Raw genomic sequence first — 12,805 nt, 5'->3', positions numbered from 1 at the left:
GCAATCTCGGTGATGATTGCCCATCATATGGCACTATTGCTTTTTGAAAAAGGAATTTCCAAACTGGCCACATGTCCCTCACAGATGAGCCAAGAAGTGGACGTCCATCACTTACGGATGATGCGCCACAGTGAAAAAACTCAAGAAAGTGGAGGATCTTATCACGAAAAGGTTATGCGCCTACTTCCCATCTAGCGCCACCTGTGAAGAAAGTAAACATACTTATGAGACCATTTTTGGACCATAATGTACATAAGGACCAGTGATTACACTGACAAAATTTCATCGGTATAGCACTTTCACTTCTGTGTGATGTCAAAAACTTTTGGATACCCCCTTGTATGTATACTTGTGTTCATTCAGCAATTTAACCCCATGGCCACTTCCGCATTTCTAACAGCACCTCTAATACTATTAGTAATAGGTTAATTACACAATATAATCATCTGAGTAACTAATCAGAATAGAGCTTTCAGATCTATTGGCACTTTTAGCATAATCCCTTTCAGCCCTTACACTTTCTCTGATTGGCTCAATAAATGATACAGCCCTCTTTATAACCAATCAAAATAGTTCTTAGAGGCTAATAATTTGGCTGGTAGTAAACATGGGGTTAACACATATCCAAAGAGATTTGACTAAAGAGTCCAGACTTGCTGCCTACTGGGTGTATCTAATGGAGGGCAAAATATTATTATCGCTTCGACCGGTGATCAAGAAGACTCCAATTATTATCATATTTTGCCGATATATGCCAGAGGGTACACTATATTTTGGCTCCCACACATGACAAGACAATATGACAGAGTTAGCATAGAATTACGCACTGTGCTACTTAAATTCTGCATTCTCTACTCTAACCTCTTACTGTATAGATGGTTATTTTCTTGAATTTTTCGCAATTTCTGACAAATGGGGCCTTTGTGTGTTTAAGTATTTTTGCAAATTTCATGCCATAACAATAATTTCATATCGGAGTAATCGGACAAAGTTCATATTTGTGATTCGCGACCTAACCTCTATTCGCTAAAATAAAACCCTTTTGAAAATCACCACTTATACAGTAGATTTCAAGAGACTTTCATCTAAACTAAGATGCCATATACTAAACCTGACTTTGAACACATCAACAAAAACACTAGCAACAACCTCAAACCGGTACAACAAGATATATGAAAAACCCTGTGGTACTCAAAAATCTTTTTGTGTACATGTCCTGCAAACAGTATTACCAGGTTATTTAATTTACCTACAATCTTGTGCAAAATGTGTTGGGACACTTGACATTTTTAAAGCCGAAAGCATCTGAATTGTGGGCAAAGTGAGAAATAATTCTTTTATCTAGTTGGAAGCAATGTTAGGGTAGACACATAGCACAATCATCGGCCACTCCATTCAGTAGTCAACACTGTTGAAGTTAAGTGGGCATGCATCAAATGCATAAAGTGTCCCAACATTTCTGCGCATGATTGTAGGTCACAAATTTTAGTGCTTGTTTCTACAACTACATGTTTCTAGGTACTAAACAAACAAAAGGCTAGTTTGAGCTTTATGATAAAAGTGCAGGGAAACTACACATCACTAACTTGAGGAAGCTTATGAGAGTTGTCAGGAGAATGATTTGAAGTAAATATCATGATTTGTCTGTGTGTGTAGGCGAGCTATTTATTGCTCTCCCTATGAGAGAATAAAGAGAGCCATGGATAGTGATCGCAGTGATGGACCATGATCACAGTGATGGACAGTGATCATATGGTCAGTGATCACATGGACACTCTCATTTTCCATTAAAAAAATCTTCAGTTGGAGACAACTGTCTGTGCAAACTTCACAAAAACACATCAAACACATGTTCAGGGCCCAAATTCAAAGCATCTTAAAAGCAGTGCAAACTCATCTTAACGTTCTGTAACATTTGGTATTTAATTACCATACGTTTGAGGCTTTTATGCATTCAGAAGAGCAAACATGAGAATGCATCATGTACCTTGTTAGAATGGAACTTGCAGAAGGGAAAATTGTCTAGTTTTGGCTAGCTTAGATATGAGCGCAATGAGCTTTGTGTGTGCTTGCCTTCTATAGCCTTTGCTACAGAAAATTATTTCAGTGTGCCAATCCATATGGTATACTTGCACACACGGGACTTTCTTAAGTTCTTATTCTCTCTTTCATTTCTTTGCCTATGTTGCAAATACTGTGAAATCAGGCCTGGCTATTGTCAATAAGATAGTAACATAACATTCACATCATACATCAATCACAACATAAACATTATCACAGCACAGCAATCAATGATATGTTTTGACACACATAAGAAACCAGTACTAACACAAACATAAGTTATATCCCATAGCCTATAAGTGGCGCTGACTAATTAAATCAGAAACATGCTACCTATGAAGAATCAAAGTAACTAACAAATCCACATGAAAGGTATGGCTCCAGATGCTTTTGAAACTACCAGGAATAAAGTATTTAATATTGAATGTAAGCAAGCAAACAGTGCTACTGAGATTATTTTTATTAGTTTTCTTTTTGTTATCTTGTCAGTTTAATTCAAGTTAATTTGTGTGACGGATTTGAAAGAACTCTGGCACTATTTGACATGCTTGGTCAATGGTCAGGCTGTTCTGCCCCCCCCCCCTGGAAATTTCTAAGACTTTCTTGGTTGGTCTTTTTTGCACAACCACAGATCTATGACCTGTGACTAAGAAAAAAGCAGGTCCTACTTGTCTGAATACATATTTGGCTTTGCATAGTCGGCTTCACGTTGGCTACAGAATTCCACCTGTACCTGGGAGATCAAATTGAATTCAGAACCATACCAAACACACAGCTAATCCCATTATTGGGCTATTCCAGTTGCAATCCTTACACCCCCTATGGAAAACATGACCTTAATCTTCTACACATGGATTGTGAATTTAAAATGGGGCTTCCTGAATGGGCAACCCCCATTTAAAATCTACATTCCCTGTGTAGGAGATTAAGGTCCTGAATGTCTTCCAGACAGGGGATATGGATTTCACCTGGAATAACACATTGTTGCACCAATCATTAAAGTGAGCTATTGCAATCTATTATATAGGGTCCACAACTTATAAGTTCCCCCTAATACTTTTTTTAATACCGTAACCCCCCCCCTAGATGGCAGATTTCACTTCAAAAATGGGGGTGGGCTTATAACCGGGTAGGGCTAGTGCTTGAATTTAAAAATAAGAACAATTATTCCCCATTTGTCATTTGTATATGCCCAATTTACCAGTAATTTCTATCATCTATGTCAATTTCTTAAAATTATAAGTGTGGAATGTTAATTATCAACTGATTTTTTTTTTATTTGTTCTTAAATATGAGAGCAAAGCATTGATTTGATTTAAAAACTTGGCCAAAATTTAGTACTGGGCTTATACCGGAGTACACCCTTGTTCCCAGAATGTTTTGATAAATAGGGGGTAAGTCGAAAAATAGTTTACGAAATGTAAAAATACAAAAAGGTATGTACTGCCCTATTTGTTTTACACATATGGATCAATTTATAGTGTCACACATCATTGCGTTCAGTCACAATAGTTAATTGTGTAAGAAAAGAGGCTGTTTTAAAAGTTGCACCTGAGTCCAGAGTAGTCAAGTTTTCTTCAACAAACACATGAATAGGCCTGGCCTACTGTATTGTTTGAGAGTTGACTCCTATGTACTCAGTTGCAACTTTTAACACTGTTTAAAACGGTCTCTTTTTTACATAATGAACCATTGTGACTGAATGCAATGATGTGTGACACTATAATTTGGTCCATACCTTTTTACATGTTTGCATTTCGTAAAATATTTTCCGATGTATTTTAAAAAGTATTTAGAGGGAACTTACAAGTTGTGGACCCTATAGCATCTATATACATCTTTTTTTCTATTCTCAAATCCTAGAAGAATCACACACCTTTCGTTCTTACCCGCTATTTTGAGGATAATCACTGATTGGGCTATTCTATGGTAGACAACACCTTAATCTTCTACCCAGGGAGTGTGAATTTCAAATGAAGTTACCTGAATAAGTGATTCCATTTGAAATATACACCCCCTGTTTGGGAGATTATGTCACCATAGGGGGTGTATGGATTTCAACTTGAATAACCCATTAGAGAAGCATATAATTGAATGCCTGAACACTACCAACATGCTGTGCAAAAATTACAAAATCAAAAAAGTGCATTTTTTGGGTCAGAGACCTAATACTGATCAAAAAGATATAGCACTCTCAACGGCCACTATCGCTATACATACACAGAAGAAAATGCACATAAAGCCACAACTAAAAAATGCATCTACATTATTTCATAAAATTTTCCATATTTTTCAAACATACAGATTTTATCATTCAATACCTCACTAATCAGTGCCTATTCTTTGAGGTTTAAATGGGCTATTCCACTTGAAATCCATACACCCCCTATGGAAGACATGATATTAATATCCCACATAGGGAGTGTAGATTTTAAAATGGAGTCGCCCATTCAGGTAACCCCATTTGAAATTCACACTCCCTGTGTGGAAGATTATAAGGTCATGTCATCCACGGGGGATATGAATTTCAACTGGAATAGCCCTATGTTCGCTCAGCAACAAAGGTGCACAGTTAGCATGCTAGTATTGCCATTCTTTCATACACTCTTAGATAGCGCGAACCAATCAGAGAAATTGTTAGAAAAATCAAAACCATGCATTGATTGTGTATATTGTGCACTCCGCGTACTACTCGCAGTGCTTGCACACACGTTCACATCACGTAGGCTTGATTCATTTTTGGGCGAGTTGATGCATTTATATTTGGTTCTGTTTTCCAATATTTTTAGTGATAATTTTGTTTAAAAAACAGCAAAAATCACATGTTTTTTCTTCTCGTGTATGAAATAGGTTAATGAATGCGTATTACTTGTTGCTCGAGAAATTAGACAAAATAATGCACTTGCACTGATGTAGATGCGTCTAATGCACTCCCCCCGTTCGGGGCTCGTGCATTAGATGCATCAACATTAGCGCACATGCATTATTTTGTCCAATTTATCTCCCAACAAGTAATACACATTCATTAACCTATAAATCATAGCTCACATGATTGGTGACAATATCTAAATGTACAAGAAATGTGTGACACATAAACCACTGACGTGAAAAACAATGTAAATGAAAGGTGCAAAAATCAAAAACATCACAAAAAAACACATGAAACCAGGGATCAAATCATGCAATGCTAAACACAAATGTGATCAAATCAAAAATCAAAACAAAACTGAAAAATGGTATTGAAACTTACAAAAAACATTTTCAGGATAGATGCAGGTGACACATGGAAGAAAATGCAAGAGGAAATTCCAATGTAACTAAGTGCAGACAGTGTACCTCGGGTGTCCATTCTGGGCCCTTGATCTAGGTGATGTGTTCCTCAAGGGTCTATTCTGGGTCCTTTTGTTATTTTGTGCACTTGTGGTGCATTTGACTAGTTGGACTACATTCTATATCGTACTACTGTACAAATATGTAGTTACTTGGTACACCATTTAATGTGATATTAATCTAATTCAAATTCCTCTTGTATATTCATAAAAAGGTAAATTATTTGTCAAGGTTATTTATTTAAAATCTTCAAACTGATTAACTGATCAATAGAGAAATCATTAGAGAAAGAACAATCAGAATAGTATTAATAATCAGATATTATAATTTCAGATTATTTAAACACCAAAGGTAATATCATATTAATAATTAATTAATTAATGCAAGATTTTAATTTGGTAAAGAAAAAGTTGGTTTATCCTTAGTGTAAGAGAGCACGAAATACAAATAGGATTAGAGTTAGGGTTATGGGTTAGGGTTAGGGTAGGATTAGGGTTAGGATTAGGGTTAGGATTAGAGTTGGGATTTGTTTGGTATTCTCTTACACGAATGATACACCAAAAAGTCAGTAATATGAAGCAGTTATTGAAACAGAATAAGTGACAAACATCAAATTTCCCAATTGTAAATACCTGATGGATATAGCACAAACATCTAAACATTGAACCACACCATTTATTATAAGCCAATATTCTAATTTTACCTTTCCCAAAACGACTTCTCTACACTACAAGAATGGGAGGGTGAGATTTTTAAAAGTCACAAAATTCAGTCCAATAAATTCCATTTAGAGAGGTCAGAAAAACACAAAATACTCAAAAAGTTATTCAAACGTTTCATTTTTTGGTAGAATTATACAATCATGCCACAATGCCTTTTTCACAGCACAATATCAAAATGACATTACAACAGTTTTGCACATGCCATAAAATTGACAGAAGTAAAGGTATTGGGCCTACAGAGATTTAAAAATGGGATGTAGTTATTAAATAGAACACAACTTTAAATAAAATTGGCATTACGTTCTGCAATTGGGAAGAAAAAGTTTCACAACAAAACATCCCAAAATGACAACTTTTATACCGGTGTTGCTTTCTTCTTTGTATGTTGATAAATAAGAACAGTTTGGTTAATATCATGTGGCCATCCACCACAAAGAGGCCTTAATGTCGGCAGCACTAGTTCTGAGGTAAGGTCCATTGAGCCGTTCAATAAACAATAGAAAACAAAGGATTTCTCAATCTATTTATTGATTTGTTTGCTACCTTGCTAACAAGCAAAATCATTGTAAAGCTTATTTGGAGGAGAATTCGGCTGTCCAATATTTCAAATTTGGTGTGGATGGTTACATATCTCAATACAGGTTGTCAGTCCTTCGATATCATTTATGTGATAGTTTAATTGTTAATAAATCAAAGGTATGACCTTAATCTGCACCCACTGTGTGGGAGATTAAGGGCATGTCTTCCATAGGTGGTGTATGGATTTCAAATGGAATAGCCTAATTTTGACTGACTCAAATCAAATTTTCCCAAGGCTCTGTATTGACCTGATATGAGTGTGTATGAATGGAAAGTTGTTGAGGTGCAACAGGTTCAGTTCCTGGGTCACTGCACAGTTTTGTACTATTAAAATGCCAATGGGGGGTTAACTGTGAACATAATCCACAATGTTTGACCTGTTGTGTGATGCATAATGAAATACACAGAATACAACAATATCCCACGGGGTGTAGATTTCAAATGGAGTCACCCATTCAGGTAACCCCATTTGAAATTCACACTCCCTGTGTGGAAGATTAAGTTCATGTATTCCATAGGGGGTGTAGGGATTTCAAATGGAATACCCAAATGCCTACACTATTAAATATAACAATGGTTAAGATTTAGAGGTTAATCACTGCGCATCGGTTATTTGGAGGGCATTGTGAAAAATCTAAACATTTTGCCTTTGGAACCGAGGAATATCCCCGAGCCCCCGAGGGCGTAGCAAAATGTTTAGATTGTTCACAATGCCCGACATATTACCGATGCAAAGTTATTAACCTCATTCATAACCGTCACTTTAATCTCTTCACCTTACAAAATAACACAAAATTTTGCTCAAAAGTTTATAAAAATAGATGATCTTTACATCTTCCCTTTCCAAAAATCGATCAGGCTAAAACAGGACGACCAATAACAAAAGTGCGTATCACAATCTGTGCAAATATGGTAGCGCGCAATCCAAATACGGCTGGCCAGCGTGCGCAAGCAGTTTGTTTGACGACAACAACACGCAAACGCCGGTCAATTGTGTGCGCCATTGGAACAATTACGCATTTTGCGGTCAATTGTGAGTTATTAATGACCTCGATTTGCGTTCGCGTTTTCACAAATAACTAAATGTAATTGGATCGCACGCATCGCGTTTATTAATGAGGTTATGAATGGCTGATATGACATACTGAAAGCACACTGACAACCTCTATTGTTTTGAAGTTTTCTACATCATAAAATATGTCACAAATGATAGGTAGTCAAATATACAATATGTACGAATATGAAATCACTGAATTGTCTGCACTTACAGCTTTTGCCAGACCATCATCGATGACCTCTAGAACTTTGATCTCATCCAGTTTAGGGAAGGGGATCTGGTAGATGCGTGTGTGAGCACCATCTGTTGGGAGTGGAACCTTCTGAAGGTATTGCTGTTTACTAGGGTTTTCCTGTACAAAAGTAATACAAGAAATTAAATTTGATATGCAGCTTACTTTAAAATATCAGGTCCTGTGGTTCTTGAGTTAAGGCCAAAAAACATACCAATATGTTCTTGCGTTTTTACCCCTTTGGGGAAAATTTATGGACATGTGGCGGAAATGACACCTCTTATATCATGCCTTGGGATCTCCTTTATAGAACACATACCTTTCCTCTTGAGTGACAGCTTTATTTGTCTCAATATTTGAGTGCAAATATCATTAGCTTTAACCATCATTAAGTCTTTATGGAGAATGTCAATGAAGAAGTGACATGTTTTTTAACTATACAAGCTATTTGGAGAGTCAGATCCATACCACTTTCGGCAAGAAAAGTGCACAGCCTGTGTGCCAACAAAAAAAAAACCTTGTTCAAGTTGGCACTTACTTGGATTTCCTAGGATAAATTTTATATTTAAACTTGCGTAACTTACGTTTAAGAAGATATGGTCAGCTATATCCTGAACGTTCTTCATGGCCCTCTCCTGAGCGTGATGGCCCTCCTCTTGTAATAGCGTGTCCTGGATATTGGCAATTATCTGAAATACACACATTTTATATCAAATGATTTCAAATTTATCTATTATTGGATGGTTTTGTAACTGTTTAAATCCTCCAAATCTTGCAAATGGTTTTTGTTGTTTGTATTGATTTGTTTTGTTTTTTATTTGTTTTTTTGCTTGCTTGCTTTTTTTTTTCCAATTTGGTATCATCTGAAGTGAAAGTAACATACAGTCTAAAATCAAACTAGTTCATTTGAGCACTGAATATCGCTGGATAAGGACTTTTTTGTTTCCAAACACGGAAAAACACAAAATTGGCAAAATTTGAACATGGAATTTGCAGAAACAAACTGTGGATTTGCCCAGGCACTAATAATACATAAACATGTTTTAGAATACAGATTTTCCACTACAAAATATATGTGACCCCTCAGCACAACTGAGCCCGGATGTCGCCAGTGCCACTATTGAGATATGCTCCATCGATCTTAACAATAAACAATAGGAAACACATTGACTGTTTTATTGACTGTTTTATTGATTTTTCACTACTTAAATGTCAAGTACTATAGACATGATATACATCATTTTAAAGCTAATTTCAAACAGAATATTTTGGTTGAATATCTCAAAAAGGATGATTGGCGTCTTCAAGGCTCAGTTGTGCTGAGGGGTCACATATGTGCAAACAGCTCTTCTAAAGCACTTCTTGAAGAGACAAAAAGAGCATTCTACAGCTCTTAACCTCAACTTCAAAAGATAGTCCCTGGTTCGAGTCCCTGGTTCGAGATTTTCTTGAGTACTCACTCACCCTATCATATATATCACAAATCCTGTACCATGGCCCCCTTTCACCTACAAATGCATTGAATCCCATACCGTCTAGTACTTTATAGTCCCTGGTTTGAGATTTTCTTAAGTACTCACCCTGTCAAATATATCACAAATCCTGTACGGTGGCCCCCTTTCACCTACAAATGCATTGAATCCCATTCCATCTAGTACTTTACTCATAAATTCATCCCCAACCTGGCCTCTGTGGAATAGAAACTTGCCCTGAAAAGAAAGCAAAACAGCATAATGCATTAATTGTTAACATAAGCGTAATGAAGGGTAGGCACAGTTGTTGTTATAGGAGAAGAGAAGAGAATGCCAAACTTGGAATTTACAGGAAAAAGAGCATACTGCAAGGCTTGAACATTAAGTAGTTGAAAGAATTAATTGTAAGCGAGAAAAAGTGAAAGGGAAGAAAAACGAAGGCAGAAAGACATGCACAACGAGAGACAGACATAGAGACAGACAGACAGATAAGAAGATCATTAGATGGTGAAATGGTCGAGCGGTCTAAGGTCGTCAGCCAGAATAATAAGATTTGTGTGAGTTTGAGTCGATCATGGGCTTGAATTAATTTTCCTATCCCAAAATCCAAAATTTTCCTATAAGGTCAGGAATACTGCCATTATGTTTAGTTACTGTGAGGTTAATTTATCAGAATTAATTTCTCCGATTGTGAAGCAGTGCAGAATCTAATTGTGGAATTCCTTCTCACCGCATACACTGTTTAGCACATGCAGGCATAGATAGTGTGTGTGCAGTGTATCGTGTTCCGGCAGTCACACAAAGCCACATGGTCCCAAGTACAGATGTGTCAACCCTGTGCATGTTAACGCGGCTGTATACTCTAGACATTGTTTCTTTCGCAAAATTGAGTTTTTTTGATATGTTTGTACTTTGTTATGTTTTTTATAAATACAAGGAATAAAAATCCAGATTTGTAAACTCCAACTGTAATATTTTAAGGATTTTATTTCACTATTCCACTCGTGTTTGAAATTGAAAAGGAAAGCAAATCTTTGTTGTACCAGCAGGGTACACGCAGCATAAAACGCATCGCGTTGCGTGTCGCGAAATTTGTTAACGCACAAATACGCTACGCATACGCGACGCTTATCTGCATGCGTGGCGCATCTTATGGAAACACCACGCAAGCACTGATTTCACAAAACCCTAGTGGTCAAATGGCTCCTTTTTAGCTGTTAAAATGTGGGTTTTTCAAGTTCTTCCGCCCGTTTAAATATCAAGTTATGAATGGATTTCGCTCAAACTTCTCAAGGGGCTGTGGATTAACCCGATGTTCCCGTAATATAAGGTAGAAAAACAAAAACTGCCGCATTCTCCTGCGAGATTCGATGAAAGTGCAAAATGTGACCACTTTAAACTTCAACAGCCATTATTTCAATGTTCATTTTCTCGGTAAAATGACGATTTAGGTACACGATAACTCAATAAATACAGCATCTATAGGTAAGCAAACATTATCATCGTAAAAAGCATGATCGACTCAAGAAACGGTTTTCTCATTTTTTTATATTTTGGTCTATTTCTGATTTTAGGCATCATTTTGTGCAAATAGGCGTTTGTGAATTTCAAAAAGTTCAATTTGATGCCTTATATGGTCAATATCTCAAAAACTAAGGCCGATATCAAAAAAATAAAAAAACGTTTTTGGAATGGAACCTCAAGATTGAGCTAAAACAAAATAAAATATTTTGGAAAGAGTGTTTTTTTGTTATGATGTACCTGACAAATATTGCCAAAAACTCACTTTTTTTTTTTTTTTTTCATAATTGTTGTTTTTACCCCAAATCTGTATGTATATTAAGATTTATTGATGTCTTGCCCTTATAAAAATGTATACTTTTATATGTCTTGCGCTAATAATTACAAAGTTATTGCACTTTTACTACAAGCATGTCTGAGAGTACACAGCTGCCTTAAGTGTCATAGCTATCTAAAAATAGAAGGGGGTCATCCCCAGTTCTAATATCTGCACTCAATCCTAGTTTCATGATCACAAACTTCACAAATCTGAAAGTGCTATCATCTTAATGAAAAAATCTTACAACAACACACAACTTAGACAACACACGATCGTAGACAAGATATCATCACAGCATCACCATCTGCTGAAGACGCTAGTCGGACTAGTGAAAACGTTCCAGGTGAGCGAAAAATAGCGTAGTGTTGAAGTTAATAATTCAACACACAACTTACCTTATTAAAAGACATGACTGGTTTGGGGTGTATTCTGATGATAGTTAAACATATCCTATAACCCATGAGTAGTTCTGATTGTAACCTCATGAAGATTGCCCTGATTTGTTTATCCAACATCTCGGCCTTTGACTGTGAATCGTCTAGCTTGGGGAATGCCAGATCTGCTGCCTTCAAGTCTGGTCTTAGCACCTGAATGATAAACACAAAATTATGACAATTGTTACCTCAGCCTTTTAGAACTTATTAAAAATTTCACTTAAGATGTTGTATTTTATTTGATCTTTTGGAAAGCGCTGTGGTCCTTGGAGGGCGCTATATAAATACTTGGTCGTATTCTATTCATCTGGTGCCTTCATCAGAGAAAAGGAATCGCAGAAAATGGCAAAATGACGGTACTTTTACACGGCAAAAAAAAACGTACCGTTGTAATTTCTTCCTGTATTCTGTCATTAATGTGTTCAGGTGGAAGTAGTAGATTGACACACTCTGGAATTTGGATGTACCCGCCATCTAAATCCACTTCTATTACATCGAGCTGAAATACAACACAAAATAAGATCGTTAATAAAAACAAGGTTACTCAGAGAGTCTGTGTATATCAGAGCTTAGATTAAGGGCAGAGTAATGGGAGAGAACACGGACCTTTTCGAGCATCATTATTTTTTAATTGTATGTCCAAAGTATATAAAACTATACATTTTTGGAAAGGAAATGAGTCAAGGAATCCCATGGTGACGTCAGATTTGTTCAAACATCTCGAGTTTTTGAAAAAAATCACAAAAATGCACTTTTTTACCCCAATTTTTTTTTGTGACAACTTAAAAAAAATCCGTTCGGAGTAAAAAAAAATTAGTTTGTTTTTCATGGAGAAGAGACGTGAACTTAGGGAAGGTTTTTAAAAAAATTTTAAATTTTCGTCTTATTTTTCGAAATATTGCAAAAAACATGTGAAAAAAGCAATTTTGTCACTCTATTAAGCTAAAAATTGCACATAATGGTGTATATTTTTGTTCAAAACAAACATTTTGAAAAAATGAGAAAACCTTCCCTAGACTTTGATGTGCTCTAAACGATGGTGCAAAAGGTTTACCTTTTGCTTGCATATTTTTCGAGT

General features: G+C 36.2%; 1 protein-coding gene across 1 annotated transcript in view; it reads right to left on the bottom strand.

Annotated features, from left to right (window-relative positions):
- Positions 1-12,805, bottom strand: part of LOC140168135 (myotubularin-related protein 13-like) — a 161,840-nt gene that overhangs the window by 90,961 nt on the left and 58,074 nt on the right. Inside the window, 6 exon segments of the mRNA XM_072191449.1 lie at positions 6,095-6,118; positions 7,961-8,101; positions 8,566-8,670; positions 9,562-9,690; positions 11,689-11,880; positions 12,113-12,226. Of these exon segments, the coding sequence (XP_072047550.1) occupies positions 6,095-6,118; positions 7,961-8,101; positions 8,566-8,670; positions 9,562-9,690; positions 11,689-11,880; positions 12,113-12,226 (705 nt within the window).

The sequence above is a fragment of the Amphiura filiformis genome, chromosome 13 (genome assembly GCF_039555335.1).
Source record: "Amphiura filiformis chromosome 13, Afil_fr2py, whole genome shotgun sequence".
Classification (NCBI taxonomy): domain Eukaryota; kingdom Metazoa; phylum Echinodermata; class Ophiuroidea; order Amphilepidida; family Amphiuridae; genus Amphiura; species Amphiura filiformis.
The sequence above is the reverse complement of the archived record's forward strand: the minus strand, read 5'-3'. Positions and strand labels throughout refer to the sequence as shown.